Genomic DNA, 17,891 nt, shown 5'->3' on the forward strand with positions numbered 1-17,891 from the left:
TGGCCATTGATAAAAACCAAAAGAAGCAAAGTCAGATTGATGCTGACAGTCAAAACAGGCAGTTGTAGTCTTTCTGTTAGCTGATTAAGAGAGAGCCATAGCAAATGACCCCCTCATCACAGGAATTTTTCTCTGTCCCATTAAAATATCAGGGAGGTGAAGACGACTGTAAAAGAAAATCATGCTACCCATGGCAGCCCGCATTTGGGCTATTTTGGAGTATAATAAATTATAAAATAACAACAGTCACTTACTTTGATACACAGACAGAGACATTAGTAATGCAAAAAAGGTCAAGATATGCTGAAAAACATGTTTTTTTTTGTTTGTTTTTGGGTGTAGTTCTTGGGTGTAGTTCTCCTTTAAATGCCTTTGATTATCTGAATGACTTTAAGGCTTGGGTCATGCCTGAAAATAGTCCTTGAACCAGTGTGCTTACTTGGTTATCAAATATAAAATAAAAAACTTCAGTGGCTTTACTCGACAGAGGCCCTAAGGTCGGGTGGCATGATGCCAGGGTAATCCTATGGACTAGGCTTGTAATGGCTGCAGGGCCATTAGCTTAGTACACACCTATGAACCTAAATAAATAAATACATAATCGAGGCCATGAAAGTTGAAAAAATAAGGATGTGGATGAAAAAGAGAATTGCATTAATAATGAGAACCCCATCCTTCTATTAGTAAATGAAGAGAATTGGGAAGTATTGACTTCAAATGTCTGAGAAGGGATACAATCGCTGGAAATATTGGTAGAAGTAAGATATAAAATGGAAAAGAGGACAGTGGGTTGGCTGAATTTGGACCTGGACATATCCTTCACAAATGACAAAGTAATGCTGATATATAGCTGAGAGAGTGAGAAGGCAGCAGTGACCATGTCACAATATAACTTTTATCCCAGCAAGAGGTGGAGATGCAGGAAGTACATGATCCTGGAAATTCATGGGGTAGATTTTTTGTTTGTTCATCAGGAAAGTAAGGAACAGTGTGGAACACTAGGTGGGTTGGATGAGATATGGAATTGTGGGTATATATTTTTGTACAGATAGCAGTGAAGGAGGAGTTATGGGAGAAAGATTAATAGCACAGCAGAAAAGGTTAAGGCCATGAGTTGCTAATGAGCTTTGTCTTGCAGCACTGAGTGTGATTCCATTTGTCTCTCCTTGCATACCATGGAATGAAAAATGACTTAATCTGAGATTCTGGGATGCGCCAAAGAACAGGCACTTTTGCATTAGAGGTTTAGAATTTCTGATGTCTAAATAATGTATTTCATTATTATGGAATTATTTTATATTATACTGTGTCTTTGAGTTTACTTTTCTGTAAGTATCATTGATTTTACTATTATAGGTTCATAGGTTTATAGGTTGGTACTAGGCTATCGGCCCTAGGGCCTATACAAGCCTAGCCATAACAATTCCCTGGCTATTTCTTCCCACAATATTTACTTCCCTGGACCCCTGTCTAGCAGGGCGACTGACGTGATCCCTGGGGTGAAGTTCCTATCTCCCATCCAATTATCAAGCTTCCTTTTGAAGAGGGCCAAGGAGATGTTCTGCTTGACATGTATGGGCAGTCTATTCTAGAGTCTGGGGAGTCTCTGGGTCAGGAACCTATCCCTGCAGCATGTTTTGTTCATTGTGATAACAAGGTTTAGATCCCTGGAGCATGTGGCTCTGAGGGATTGGGATTTTTTTAAGTGGAGCATGTCCAACAGCTCAGGGTTTGACATGGCCTTGTATGTTAAGCAGAGATTGCCTCTGAGTAGACGATATGCACAGTGTATAGCTGGAGTTTTTTCAGACGGTCAACATAGGGCATCTGCTTAAGGCCTGTGATTTTTTTAGTGAGGCATTTCTGTGGCCTTTCCAGCTGTTGCAGATGTCTTGTGAGGTACATACCAAATGAGGCATTGTACTCTATAATGGGTCTATTGAGGGCTGAGTACAGTGGGACAATGACCTCCTTTTTTCTGGATGAAAAGCTCTTAGTGATGAGGTGTGCCACAAGGAAGGATTTCCTGACTGTTGTGGTGATGTGGTTATCGAAGATGAGACCACTGTCCACCTGTGTCCTTAAGTCTGTCATCACACTTTCGGTGTTTAGTATACTGCCAACTATGTGGCAATTCATGGGTACATGTTTTTTCCCAAAGGGGATAACTATACATTTCTTGGCATTAAGCTTGAGCCCATGGCTCTGGCACCAAACATCTGTTTCTGTAAGGCCCTTTTGTAGAATATCCACATCATTTGGGAATTCAATAATGGCTCCCAGTTTGCAGTCATCTGCGAACTTTGTTAGCCAGAGTCCATTAGTGTTGGCATGTACTTCAGAGAAGTAGATACCAAACAAGAGCAGTCCCAGGACTGAACCCTGAGGTACTCCACTTGTCACTTGTCTGGAGCTGGATTTGGAGTTGGCTACTTTTACAGTCCGGGTTCTGTCAGTAAGCCAGTTGGCAAACCATCGAGTGATGTAGGGATTTATGCCCAGCTTAGTAAGTTTATCTATGAATCCAGAGTGGGGGATGGTGTCGAATGCCTTGGTGAGGTCCAGATAGGCTGTGTGAACTGCCTTACCCTCGTCCACAGCTCTGGAGACTGATTTGAAGAAGTCAGTCAGGTTCAGGAGACAGAATTGGCCCTTCACGAACCCAAACTGGGTGGGATCCAGTGTTTGAAGGTTGCCAGTGTCTTTGTTTATAAGTTCCATGGTAATGCGTTCCATGCCCTTGCAGATCAAGCTCGTCAGACTGATGGGACGATAGTTCCCAGGATCCAAGGTGGATCCCCCCTTGTGGAGTGGGATAACTGTAGCTGTGCACCACTCAGTGGGCACGAAGCCTGAGGTGAGGCTATGATTAAACATGACACTTAGGTGAGGTGCCAGTTCATTTTGTAGTTCCTGCAATACACAGCCCAGGATGCCATCTGATCCCATGGATGCTGTATTCTTAGCTTTGGAGAGTGCAGTTTCTACCTGTGTGGCTGTGATTACCGGAATTTGGCAATCTTTTGCTATTGAGATGGGCCCTTTATGGGGTGAGAGGCGGGTGAAGTTGACACTAAATCAATCTGCCAGGATATTGGCAATATCCTTGTGATCAGTATATTTAATGCCATTCTGTTGTAGCTCAGAGCATATCTGAGCATTGCCATTTAGATTCTTGACATAGTTATAGAATGCCTTGTGGTTGTCTTTGGAATCTATGTATGCTTGTAATACTAGTGTGGAGCTTTTCTCCTCGGGCCTCCGCTGAAAGGGGCTTTGGCTTAGTCAGACTAACCCGGTCAACAAATGTCAAATAAATAAAATAATAAATACATTGGAATGGGGTTTGGCTGGAGGGATAGAAAGTAAAGTGTCCTGTAAAAAGAACTGCTTTTATCTGGAGAAGAACTGATGGGTAAGTAGATGCACATAAATTGTTAAGACAAGGGCAAAATGTGACACCTGACTGAGGAAGAGTGTTACCAAATAATATTAACACTGTTCTTCAATATATTGGGAAGCCAAAGACAGGCTGATTTAATAGAATTAGGTGGAAATTAAGGTGAAAACATTGTGAGCCAACTGGCTTAATGTATATATTCTGTTCCTCTGTGTTCATAAGAGACAGAGTGAAAGCTAGCTACATGGGAGGGGGAGATGACAGCAATGAAGAAAGTGGGATAGACGGAGTAGTGATTAATGATGAGGCAACACATTAGCTAAGAATACAGATGAATGAAATTGCAAAGTATCCTATAATTGCAATTATTTAAAAGAACTCTTGACAAAACTGTGTAGCTATAACTGCACCTGGGGGGGGGGGGGGATGCCAGAAGATTAAAGGGGTGGTGCTATATAACAAATGTGAACATTCGTGATGGAACAGTCCAGTTTAGGATTAGCTAGCCTCATTTCCATCCCTAGGAAAGTGATGATGGAGCTCTTGATCACATTTCATGAATGCACTTCATGGGAGAGATGATTAAAAGTGTAATTTTATACAGTAAAATTCATGCCATGCTGTAGCTAGAATACAGTGGACTGTTTTGGAGGCCATACAGAGAACATAATATTTAACTAGTGGATATTGTGTCCAGTGTCACTGACATAATGACATGACATGAGGATGCTGGAGTCAGAAGGCACTTGTCTTTTGTGCATTGAAGGCAGTAAGGGAGTGGGTGGTGGCCAGACATGATATCTGATACTATGTTATGATATATAAAGCAATACAGTATGACATGATACAGGACCTGATGTCATACCCTCTGATATGAATGTCATCGAATATGACATGATATTGATTAACCTTGTTGCCTGACACTCCTCTGGGGGAGTTAGAATTGCAGGGCTGTAGTAGAAAAAGAAATATAGGTGTCAAATGAAAGGAATAAAGATTTTAATCTGAGCAGAGGAAACATTTTTTTTCACAGGAAGTATTTGGGTTTCTGGAATAACCTTCCTGTAAACTGGTACTGCGTAACTTGAAGGAGGGATTTATGGGAGTGTAGGATGAATGATAGATGTGACTATCTGTAGCTTTTATGCTAATAGGCCATATCTCATTGTCTTCTTAGCATGCCTGTGTATAACATATGATTTGGCCTAAAAACATGTCCTCCAGTGAATGTTTTATTATCTCTACATGCAGAGACTTGTTGTTGTTGTCTTTCGGCTTTTCCAGGTTAGGGGTCACCACAGCGGAACTCCAGTCCGCTAATGATTGGCAGTAGATTTTAACGAACTCCGAGGTGCCAGCTCGACGTTCAACCTTCAACAAAGGAACACCCATTTACGCATGTCTTTTGAATGCCCACCAAATGCAGGGAGGACATGCAGACTCCACACAGAAGGCACTCCCCGCACTCCAGCCGAGAATCGAACGGGAGAACCACTTGCTGTGAGGCAACAATGCTACCGCTGCACCACCGCAGCTTACAAACAGAGACTTGTATGAGTATTAAAGTAAAGTGACAAAGCAAAAAAAAAAAAAAAAAAAGCTAAAAGTTTCCTGATAAAAGCAAAAAAACCTTCTATATCCTTTATACTTTCACATACATGAAGCATGCATCATCAACCTGGAGACGAGACAGCTACAACAAAACAGCACCAGGTCAGCAGATGTGTATTAATAGTTACCACCATTTAAAATATTATTTCCCTTGACCAAATGTAGTACCTGAAAATAAACATTTTCCCACAAGCCTTTGTACCACTTTAATACAAGCATGAGTTTTAAAGTGGTACAAAGGCTTGTGGGAAGATGTTTATTTTAAGGTACTACATTTGGTCAAGGGAAATAGTATTTTAGATGGTGGTAACTATTAATAAACATCTGCTAACCTGGTGCTGTTTTGTTGTAGCTGTCTCGTCTCCAGGTTGATGATGTATGCTTCATGTATGTGAAACTATAAAGGATACAGAACTGTTTTTGCTTTTGTCAGGAAACATTTTGCTTTTTTTTTTGCTTTCTCACTTTACCTTATTTAATAGTGCTAGTAAATGTCACTTACAAGTTATTTGTTTATAACATGCATATGTGTCAGACTCTCTTGTATTAACGTTATTAATGTTAATTTGGAAAAGGAAATTATTGAACAATAAATTATTTCTGTTTCATAAAGAGAAGAGTTTTGAGTAATTGAGTTAAAGTCAAAATAAGTAAAAGGATGGATGGGCAGGTGACAGAAATTGTGTCACTTTCTGAAAGAAAGTATATCATATAATTCTAATACTAGAGATCTACGTTTTCTTTCATTTCAGATAGAGGTAATTCATGATTACCAGGAAAAACGCAGTCCAGTACATTTAGTCAACTCAGAAAATGAAGATGGCATAGATGCTTTGAAAAGGTATGTGCGTAGTCTTAAGTATCTAAAGTTATAAAATAATACCAATTACTTGTCATTCTATGGTGTAATACAAATATCATGGAAAAGGTTGACTGGAAAACTGCTGGGTGTCACCGATTTAGACAAACTTAGAATATGTCCTCATGTTGAAAAATGGTTCTAGCCATTCAGGAACATTCCACCTCAGCATATAATAAAATAGGCTATTGCAAATTAATAAGAAACTGACTAGAAGAAACCCTGAGAAACATGGCAGAATATGCTGCCATATAAAAGTGTCTGACCTCTCCTTGCCTTTAAAAATGAACCAGGCTGAGGTATGAATGTAAGAAGGAAGTGAGATAAGTAGGGCTTAGATCATCAGCAAAGATCTGCCTGAGGTTATAGACCTTTCCAGTGAACTATGGAGAAATGTTCCTAGCTGGTGAGGGGTAATAAATGCCAGACTGTCCAAACACTGTTCCTCCTAGATGGGCCTACCAAGCTCACAGAGATTATGGCAGATCCTTTCAGAAACAAGTTCTGACTACAACATCCCATGACCTCCTTCCACCCCAGCATCCTACACAAGTCTCTGAGGGCTACTGCATAGAACATTACAAAGCTCCTTAGAATGTTTCCAGATAATCTGCTAAGAATATTGCTAGAGCTATCAGTTTACTTGTCCAACCTCTCATTGTCCTCTGAATAATTAGGACTTGTGCATTTAAGAACTGTGGTATTGCCTTTTCTGAAAAACAACGAGGAACCCACTTCAAAGCTTCTGCTGTAATGTAAACAAATTAAACAAAACAAAATGGTAAACAAATGCCAATAAGTAAAAACTGTGTGTCTTTCTAGTGTGACCAAGATACTGGAAAAACTCATCTGTAGTCAGCTAATTAGGATAATAGATACAAAGGAACTACTTGTACTAATGTCATAACGTCACTCCCGGACAGTGCACCCTAAATATTGACCAGACCATAATGGACACTACCCTGGCCAGTATGGACAGTGGATTCCTCACAATGGGGTGTTCTGTATGAAATCAGTACTTTTGACATTGCTGACCATTCAGTCTTCTAGAGACAGATGGCAATAATGTGACTAGCTTTAGAGCCATGGATCTCATTTGTATACTTTCTCAAAAAATCTTGGCAGTCAAAATATAGGATATTCTCCATGGTCCTTAAGATGTTATGGCTAGTGTCTTTTATTTTTTTTTTATAATTCCAATGCTTTTCTGTCTTTAACAGTCATGTGACTTGTTCATACTTCTGATTACTGTTTTGGTATCTAGAGAAGACCTGGTTATCAGCTGCAATGAGCCTTAACCCAGGTGTATAAAATGTAGAAGATCCAGATTGCTTTACCCTAATATGCTGCTGGTTTGCCTCAAGAAACCTATGAATTAGCCCCAGTAAAATAAAAAAATGTGATATGTGGCACTCTAGGGATATAAAGAACAGTTCCTCAGGGCTCTGCAAAGACTGGAGCTTTAGGCATCCTGCTGCAAAATGTTCATTGGTTCATATATTAGTAACTAGGCTAACTGCCCACATGAGCCATTTTAAGCCTAGCCAATTACCCCAAATGAGAATCAAACCATTATGCCAGACTGACCTACATATATAGTTATTTTCATTAGCTGAATGCTCCAATTTCACATCATGTAGACTGCCTAACTAATGAGATGAACAGATGTCTCAATCTATGCTCCAAATGGAGCAGCTTTCTCTGCCCCTCCAAAAAAAAAAAAAAAAAAAAGAGAAAGATAAAGGTAAATGAACTGTCTTCCTGCAAGTAGGATACCAAATAAGTGTTACCTACTTTTCCAAATGCAGCATGTCTACATGACTTGCATGATTAATATTTAGTATGACCACTCTTATCTATAAGAGGACATATCAGTGCCTTCCAATGAAAGGTTGACATGAATACCTATGAGAGGAGAAGCATACCTGATACACAGGTATAATAACAGTGATAGCGAACCCCATCAATTTGCTGTAATAATCCAGGTGACATTATCCTAGAATTATGCAGTACTTAACTGAATGTCAGTGACTCAGCATTGTCGGTTAGTAAAGGAGAATGTCCATGTTCATTTAGAGAAGCTGATATTACCTCCTGTAGGAACTGCATTCCCATATACCTACACTGCAATGTAACATGCATATGAGCAGCATAGCTATGACTTATACTGTTTTACAGAATTGTGCACTCAGTAATGCCTCTATCATGAGTAAACTTAAGTAACCGATGGCTGTGTTCATGTAAGTATACACACACACACACACACACACACACACACACACACACACACACACACAAGCATATATATATATATATATATATATATATATATATATATATATATATATATATATATATAAAAACACACACACACACACACACACACACAGATTATAATCAGTGTAATGTCTCTAGCTGTATAACAGCTGTGGTACAGAGGTTAATGTTGTTACCCCATACCAAGAGGTTCTCAGTTCGATTCTTGGCTTGGGTGCATTCTGTGCAGTGTCTGCATGTCCTTGCATTTGTGTGAGTTTCCTCTGGGTGCTCTGGTTTCCTTCCACATTCCAAAGAAATGCATGTGGAGCATTTCTCCCCAGGTCTCCGCTGAAAATAAGGTCTGTCTTAGTAAGAATTTCTCAAGTCAACAAATGTTAAATAAATAAACAATTCTGATTAATCATAGTGTCCATAAGGATGTAATAACTGGATGTAATTTGTACTGGAGTGCTTAGGTAGTAAGGTGTCACAACTAAAACAAACTGTCTCGTGGCTGTAATGGCTCTATATTTAATCAGTTCTACAACATCCATTTAATTGACATACTTTTGAGCAAAAGTAATACTGAAGACTATACAGTGAAAATGTAATAAGTATAATAGGAAAATGTTTTTTCATAGGGGGTATGCCGAGGAGTTTATCCCCACTTCCATGTAAATTCCAGTGTTAATTTACTGCAAGGCACAGAGAAAGTCCAAATTAGTAATGTGTTTTTTTTTTTTTCAATAAAAGTTCAGAAAACCACAAAAAGTGGACACCTGTCTATACTATTAATGAGTACCTACTCAATCAGTCCATCTATGCAATTAACAAAGTGAAGTAAATCACATAAAATAATTTGCATTTGTTCTCAAATGTTATCTTTGAAAAATTCTAATGTTTTATGATTTATTTTAAATGAGCTCAGCCTGAGTCAGAGTTCATGAACAGTTGATCTCAAGTTTTTAGTACAGCCTCTATGATTCCTGCCAAACTGTCATGCCTTGCAGCAAATATCACCATTGGCTATGCTGTCAGACATGGCAAAAGGTTCATCACTGCCAGGTTCTAAAATAAGTCTCTTTTAATGTCATTGCATAAGTGAAGAGGTATCTGAGGAGTAACTTTTTTCTTTTTACTGCAGATTGCTCTCATGGTATTTAGATATCTCACTAAAGTCCTAACCCAATCAAACCATATGCTCATAAGGGAGAACTTTGTTGAATACAGATGTGTATTTATTTATGTATTCTTTTTAAATTGTTAACCAGTAAAGTGTGCTGATCCGGAAAAAAGGGAAGATTTTAGACACTACCTGGACACATTGTATAAAAGGAAGAACTCTTTGCAAGTACAGTTAGAGGATATACAGGATGCATATAAGTATATATAGGCAGTGCCAATTACAAACATAACTACATTTATAACAGTAGCTGAGTAACAGTTTGCATACAGTGTAATTAAAACACACTCAAAATTCATGTCTTGTCTAACTTTATATGCCAAAAATCATTCTTTGTATCTAGTACGAAAAAAGATTCAGCACTTGATGTTCTTGAGACCCCTTCTTCAGCTTTAAGTAATGGGGAATGCTCTCTTTTAATTACTATTCAGATCTTGTGGATAAATATAAATGCATTTATTCTGTTTCTTCACAGACATGACCGTACCATTCACCATTCAGTTGGTTCTAATTGCTTTGAAATGACCCATAATCTTTCAATTTGCTTGAATTCCTGTACAGCTTTGCACCTCAGAGCCACTGATAATTTCCCAGAAGCTTGAACGACCACCGTAGCATCAGGTTTTACTTAATCTTGATATTCTAGTGGAAGACTTTCTAACCCTATAAATGAATCAGCATGGTCACAGAGACAATTAATGTTGTGGATATGCTCAATATTTGAGATGTTTTTGTGATGGTGAAAATATTTATCAGACAAGTTATTTGTTTTCTGCTTCAGATTTGTTTTTATATTTCCTAATTATTTAATCTAAACAGTCTAATATGTTAGGATGACTTCTTTTATTGGCACAGTTTAAAAAGTAGTCTGATCTTTTTATTCTTAGATTAATGTCAGGAATTTTTGACTTACTGGTGCCACCTGTGTACAAGGCTTTTTAGTCTAAAGGAGAATGTTTTAGGAATCCCATCAAGTGACTACATACAGGGCGGACACTGTGGTGAGGGTAGCTGCGGTGGTGCAGCGGTTAATGTTGCTGCCTCACAGCAAGAGGTTCTCCGGTTCAATCCTCGGCTGGGGTGCCTTCTGTGAGGAGTCTGCATGTACTCCCTGTGGTTGCATGGGTTTCCTCCGGGTGCTCCAGTTTCCTCCCACATCCCAAAGACATGCTGTAGGTGGATTGGACACTCTAAATTGGCCCTAGGTGTGAGTGCGCGCATGTGTGTGACTTCTGTGGAAGGTTGAGTGCCAGGCTGGCAGCTCAACACCATAAAACTCCACTGCCAATCATGAGCAGATAGGTGATCCGCTGTGGCAACCCCTAACCAGGAAAAGCCGAAAGCAAAAGAAGATCAAGATTACTGCATATAGCTGGAGCTCTGAACAGATGTCAACAATTATGAGAAAACAACTCCACTTACCCAGCAAGAAAACAGGATGCAAAGAGTCATGCATATATTGGGACAACTAATGGAGAAGATCATACAGTTTAAACTCTTACAACAAAAAGAGTTGATGTGTATCCTGTTCAGCAAACTTGGAGACCTGGGAGAAATAAAAGCTTTGGGAGGAAAACAACAAAGGGTTCTCAAAGAAATCATGGAAAAGGTCTAATATTTATATTATAAGAGATTGGTGTTGCGAGCATAGAACAGTATGCATGACAACTACGTGATACAGCTGGAAAGACAAGTCTGATGGCTGGTAAACAAGATCAGTGATGAGAAAACTGAGGAAGGAGATGTAATATTAGAATCATAGGCATTTCAGAAAAGGTTTTGGACTCTTAAGTTAAGGGATTTTTAATCACTGTACTGGGAGATTCTGCCTTAGCTTAAGAAGCCACAAAAATTAAATGGATGCATAGAGTTCGGTGAACTAGATGTCAAACAGCCCCTGAAATTATGCTTTAGCATGCATGCAGTCCTTTATGGTCTAAAATGAAACCCTGGTACTGGCTAGAGTAGTGAGAAATGTTCCATACCAGAGAATGTTCCCAAAGATCACTGAGGACTACTGGGTTCAGCTATTTATACAATGAAAAATCTTACTGCCAAATCTGGAGGACTTAAAAGCTGAGGGAATTACTCAAGTGTAATTTATCCAGGTCTCCTGATGATCACACAAAGATGACACTGGAGTAGAAAAAACTTTCTTAAAGCTCAGAAGCAAGTATCACAGAGAAGTGAATTTCCCAGATGAAATTTAGTGATGCCTAAATCAAAATTGTCAATAACATTTGGAGACTAGCTGGCCAGGTGAAGCAATAGCAAGTATGTCATTGAGAGGCAAAATACTGTGGCTGGAAATGTCAGTGGAGGAGGAAGGGCATCTATGTAAAAAAAAAAGAAAGGAGGTGGAGGAGCTTCAAGGTGAAAAAAGAAGGAAGTAGAAAACCAGCCATGTATAGAAGGAAAGCATCCCCTTCTGTACTAATAAGGAATAAAGAATAGAGGCCACTGAGAAGAGCAAGTAGTCCTTGAGAAGTAACTAGACAGGGGAATGTGTGCATGGTTGGAAAGACGGATGCAGGAGAAAACACAAACAGAAGCATAGGGGATTGAGATGGGAAGAAGCCATCTTGGACAAGTCAGGAGATTCATAATGGTGTTGTTTGCTGATCAAAAGGCTTCGGAAGTTAAGACATGTCTGTAAAGATATGAAAGATCAAAGGAAGCAAAAAAAAAAAAAAGATTTGCCTGAAGGAAGACAGGAAGACTAGTGTTTTGTAATGAGGTCATATGAAGATATATGACAGGATGGACAAAAAGGTATTATACTCATTGTAAAATATAAACTGACTACTATCTAACTATGTAATGGCTTGTCGTACACTGAGCTCACAACAGTCAAAAGTGTGAGGCTGTGAGATGGCAGCAATGGAATTGTGGGTAACATTGTAAAAACACAAAATGAACCGAAATAAAGTTAATGGTCAAAATGTTAATCACAGATGCTCAGTGGATCAAAGAATGGGGAAAGTAAATATGTTCTATTTGTGGATGGTGCCTAGGGAAAGGGGCAGCCATATGGAGGGAAGAAGGGGTCATACGGATAATGCAATGAAACCTGAAGAGATAGATGCACAAAACAAGTGAGGGGGGTACAACCTTTTATTTATTTAGTTTTGGTTGAGGACACTAACTGAATGTTAATAAAAATATAAACAATGCTTAAAGCAGTTAATGTCATACATCACTAATATTATACTGAATGCTTAAACAGACTATGTAAATACTGGATCTGGAAGCAGGTATTACAAAAGAGGAAATTACAAAGTTGGTGAAGACAATCAAGGAAAGAAATCCAAGGAGCTCATATGGGTTCCTCATCAAATTCTATAAAAGGAGGGGGGGGGCTGGAAGATTTTGGAACATAGATATGGAAGTATGGGGGAGACTACTCATCTACGTGAATGACCAGAATGGTGATGACAGACCCTATTAAATGTTTTTGCAGTGCTATTCCTCCATCCCTCTGTCAGTCCATCTCTCTACCTTTCTTTTCCCACTCTCCCTGTCTCCATCTCCATCTGTCTCTGTCTGTCTGTATCCCTTCCTTCCTCTCTTTCTCTCTCACTATCTGTTTCTCCCCTCTTCCTCTTTTATCTTCTCTGTCTTTTCCCCTAAATCTGTCTTCTACTCCCTCTCACTCTGCCTTTCCTCTCACCCCGTCTCTGCCACTCTATGTCTCCATTCCTCTCCCTTTCTGTCACCAGACTCTCTCTCTCTCTGTCTCTGTCCTCTTACTCTCTCACTCTCCCTCCTTTCCTTTCCCTTTATATCTCTCCTCCTCTCTCCCCTGCTTCTCTGTGTCTCCCTAACTCCCCTTTCTCGTTCTCTCTATCACACTTTCTCTCTCTCTCTGTCCTCTCTCTTTCTCTCTCTCTGCTCTCTATCACTCTTTCTCGCCTTCTTCTCTTTCTCTCTGCTCTCTATCACTCTTTCTCCCCTTCTTCTCTTCTCTCTCTCTCTCTCTCTCCCTTTGTTCTCCTCCCTTCCTCTCCCTGTCACTCTCTTTCTTCTCCTTCCTCTTTCTCCCTCTGCCTTTCTTTCAACCTCTCCTCTCCCCATCCCTCTCTCACCCCCTTCTCTTTCTCTCTGTCTCTCTCTCACTCTTTTTCTCCCCTCTCTCTGTCCCCCTCTATCATCTCTCCTGGTCTCACCCTCCCTCTCTCATGCTGTCTCTCTTCATCACCCCTCCCCCTTCCTGTCATGCGTACCCAAGGTGCATGACACTGAGTATAGTGTCTGCCTGACCAGTATTCAGCATGATCTTAGATGCCAAAAGGGTGCCAGTATTCATTCTTTTTGGTTTTAATATTTTCAACAATTGCAAGCTTTGTTTTTTTCTCTTTTTCACTTACAGTCCGTCTTTTGCAACCTTTCAACATTTGCTCTGTTTTTAAGTTAAGTGTTACCAAGGTCTGTCATTCTGTATACATCCAACACTTGTACCACACTGGCAGATCTGCTTCCCCTAATCATCTACTACTTAGCTTAACATTCCTAGTTCCACACATTTCTCTCTCTGATCAGTGATTCAACAATATTACCACACACAATGTCCTCACTCTCTGGCATTTGGTTCAGCGAATTAAGGTTCACGTAATGAGCTGTGTGCTGTGGTCCTCTGGTTCAGAGTTTGATTCCTTCAGCCTCCATTACTTACCTGTAAGTAATTTAACTACACATCACTCCCAAGCAGGTCTGTGAAAGGTCCATGGAAATCAATGCTCTAACCCAGTTACTCAGTACAAAAAAAAAAAAAAAAAGTCTTATGCTCTGTATTTAAGATCAGTCACTTAAATATCAGTTCTGAAACCCATGAATTTTCATGAAAAACAAATAGCTTAAGTATAGTAGATAATTCTTTTGTTCACAGTTTGTTTGGAATTTGGCTTTTTAGACAAAAATATTATTTCTCTTTCTTCCTTTCCAAAGGCAGATGAGATATTCCTCACCTGTGGTTGAAGGAATATTGCACACTGCATTTTTTCAAAAGTTTTCTGCAGATTTACTCAGAGTGAAATACAATTTCAAAAACTGCATCCACAGCTTCCAGTTTTCAGGGAATTATCAGCTCATAAATTGGGTTTCCATGTAATGTCAGAAACAGTGTTAGCTGTTGTATAGTAATCTCAAGCCAAAGAATGAAGTGTGCCAAAATATGTAATTGGTTCAATGGAGTCTGATAATGAAGTAAAACTTGCAAAAGCAAGATTCAGCAGTTTGCTACGTGAGAAACAAGTTTGTCCTGTCAATCCTTGATGACTGGACCCCAGTAAGTCTCTTGCTTGATCAAGCTGAATTGAAAAGACTGTCTATGTGTGATTGATGTGTTCTGTTTAGAGGAGGTTCTCCTTCACCCACTATGGAGTAACTAGTGAGTTGTTATACAAGTTTGGGGATTTAGGTCTTGGCCCTCAAATAGGGATGCAAGGGGACTGTTGACTATAAAAAACTATCTATGCTTTTATTTACAGATAATTGTCTTGTTTTACTGAGTTCTGTTTGCCGCAGTATTTTCTGGTCTGGAGTATTAGTCTCCTGTACTATAAATGAGAAATAATTAACTTATTTACCTTTATTAAGAAGTGCTTGAAATTGAAAAAAAAAATAACTGCAGACTAGTTCCATGAAAATGCTTAGTATTATTGCAGATCTACCTTTTCTGTGATATGTGATGCTGTAGAAAGCTTATTAAAAAGGATATGGCTCTGTATAAGTATCTAAGAAAAATGCACTGCCATGTCTAAAAGCAGTTTCCAGCATCACAATGAATTTAGTTTTGATGCCCTTGTCATTTTATTTATTTATATTTATTTAACATTTGTTTACCGGGAAAGTCCAATTAGACACAGATCCTTTTCAGAGGAGACCCGGGGAGAAAAGCTCCATGAGTAACATTAAATTTTAATCCATGAATTACAATGATCAATAAAGTATAAAGTAAACAAAATGTAGCATACATAAGAAAATACAAATTTGTTACATCATGAGAAAAAAACTTAGGCTTTGAACATAGCTAGTACTATTTGTAAAGTATGACTTATGTCAAGGTATAAGGTTGAGACAGACCTGTAGGAATACAAGGTTAAACACTGGGGAAGAAGTTGGGTATAGTTGGGGTACACTGTGATGTATCCGAGCATTCATGAGGGGTTAGTACAGGAACACAGCCACTTCTTTTTTAGATCAGCTTTAAGTGATGGCTTAAAGTGGTTAGTGGGCGAGACTGAGAGAATGGAGTTAGGAAGGCAGTTCCATATATGTGATATATAGCAGGAAAATAAAGATGTTGGCCTTGAAGACAGTGAGTAAGTTCCTATTGTTAGAGTGAAGTGGTTGTTGGAACTGTAAGGAAAGAAGAGATTTTGTAGTGCAGGGGTTCTGGTTGGTTGTGTTATAGTTTTTAGTTAAAGAGAGTTGGTTGTAAAAAATAATGTTGGGAAGTTCAAGCCAGTCTAGTATTCTCAAAGCTCTACAATGATGTGTTCTTTATGAGCAATCAGATGCAAACTTAGCAATTTTATTATAACGTGTCTAGCTTAGATAAGTCAGTTTTCCTAAGATTAGTTAAAACTGGAGAGGCATATAGTAAAGTGGATAGCAGATGGGTTTGTGCTAATGTAGTTTTGGCCATTTTGGTCAGGAACCTTTTGTGCCCATATAGACTTCAAAGTTTCTTAAGGGCTTTTTTAATGTAAGGGAGACATGCAAGTCAAATTTTAGGTTATTGTCTATTTCCGCTCCAAGAAGCTTTGTGTGGGTTATCAGGGAGATGACAGGATTGTCTTTGGCTATTATGTTAAATGGTGGGCACGAGATAGATGTCTTATGTTGGAAGAGTAATAATTTAGTTTTGTTTGGGTTCAGGATTAGATGGACATTGGCTGACCATGTTTCAACAGAAGTGAAACGATTCCTGTGTTTGAGAATGAAGAGTTGATAGAGAAGTGGCAGCACAGAAGTGTTGAATCATCGGCATGCTGTATTATAGAACCATGTGGAGTAGCTGTGTGTAGGTTATTAGTAAAGAGGGAGAAAAGGAGAGGGCCCAAGATAGACCCTTGGGGGAAACCATTGGATAAAGGAAGGCATGGAGATAGGTCACCCTGCCATAGAACAGATTGTTGATGGACAGATAAATAGTTATGAAACCATGCTGTGGCAGATAGTGAGACGGATAGTTCAGTTAGTATATCTATTAGTTTGGAAGGGGAGACCATATCAAAAGCTTTTGATAGGTCTAGAAAGATGGCAGATACAAAGTTGTTGTTATTCCTGTGATGGTTTATGGTATTAGTGAAGGATAAGAGAGCTTTAGTGGTACTGTTCGATAGGCAAAACCCATGCTGAGTGTTTGAGAGAAGGTTATTTGTTTGTAAGAATTTCATGACTTGGAGATGAATATACCTTTCGAGTAGCTTAGAAAGAGGTGAAAGAATAGCAATTGGATGATACTTTGTCAGTTCTGTAAAGGTCCCCCTTAATAAAGTGGGATTACATGGGAGATCGTCCACAGTTGAGGAACCTTGTTTCAAGAATGGATCTTTGTATAAGGATCGATACTGGTAAGGCTATAGATTCAGCTGCAATTTTGATGTATTCACTGGATAAGTTATCTAGGGCAAGTGTAATAGGTTTTAGTTTCTGGGGTAGTTTTTTTTTATAGTGGCTGCAGGAGCTGGGGAGAAAGAGAATGAGGCATTGCTAGTTGTAGACTTGGCTGGTTTGGTGTCAGGAGTAGGGTTTTGCTGCTTGGAAAGGGCAATTACAGATTCAGTAAAATGTTTGTTAAAAATGGTAGCTATGCTATCGGAATTGTGGATGTTTGGGGTTGGTGTAATAGATTTTTCTGGGTGAAGGACTGAGTTTATAACAGGCCAGAGTTTTTGAGGGTTTTTTGATATGTGTTTTGAATGTTATGATAGAAATCTATTTTATCCTGTTTTATTTGTTTTTTTGCCTTATTTCTAAGTTCCTGATACTGTTGTTTAGAAACTACTGTGTTAGTCTTATGCCATAGTTCCCAGGCTTTATCTCTAGTTTTCAGAAGGGCCCTAGTGTCTCTGCTTAGCCAGGGGGCATAGTTTGATTTTACTCTGATGGTTCTAACAGGGGCATGTGCATTTAATATATCTAAAAAGGATTTATTAAAGTGGCTTACTGTGTCATTTAGGTCAAGGTATTTGAGTGGAGTCCAATTGCACCTTTGCAGGTCAGCTAGGAAGTTGTCAAGATTAAAGTTATGTTTTTTTCTAAGTTGTTTAAACATAGTAGGTTTTGGTAGGACTATGTGTTGTTGTATAAGAAATGTGGGTAGGTGATTGCTGTCACCATCAGGAAGGCAACCTGACTGGAATGAGTGAGAGGAGTTATTTAATAATATTCAACCCAAGGTGGATAGTTTTTTACTAGCTTTATCTATTTGGGTAGGTCCTTGAATAGTTTGTGTAAAACCATGCAAGTTTATGTGATGGATGGGGTGATCTGTATCACATGCAAACCAGTCTAAATTAAAATCACCCCATAGGAATGTCTCCTGACTAAGGGTACTACGTGCCCAGTGCAAT

The 17,891-nt window shown here is 39.0% G+C and overlaps 1 protein-coding gene across 1 annotated transcript in view; it reads left to right on the forward strand.

Annotated features, from left to right (window-relative positions):
- Positions 1 to 17,891, forward strand: part of MCF2 (MCF.2 cell line derived transforming sequence) — a 1,891,050-nt gene that overhangs the window by 1,266,641 nt on the left and 606,518 nt on the right. The window contains exon 15 of the mRNA XM_044057533.1: positions 5,764 to 5,852. Coding sequence (XP_043913468.1) covers positions 5,764 to 5,852 — 89 coding nt within the window. The remainder of the gene's footprint in view (positions 1 to 5,763; positions 5,853 to 17,891) is intronic.

The sequence above is a fragment of the Protopterus annectens genome, chromosome 15.part0 (genome assembly GCF_019279795.1).
Source record: "Protopterus annectens isolate FY-2018-M chromosome 15.part0, PAN1.0, whole genome shotgun sequence".
In the NCBI taxonomy this organism is placed as follows: Eukaryota; Metazoa; Chordata; order Ceratodontiformes; family Protopteridae; genus Protopterus; species Protopterus annectens.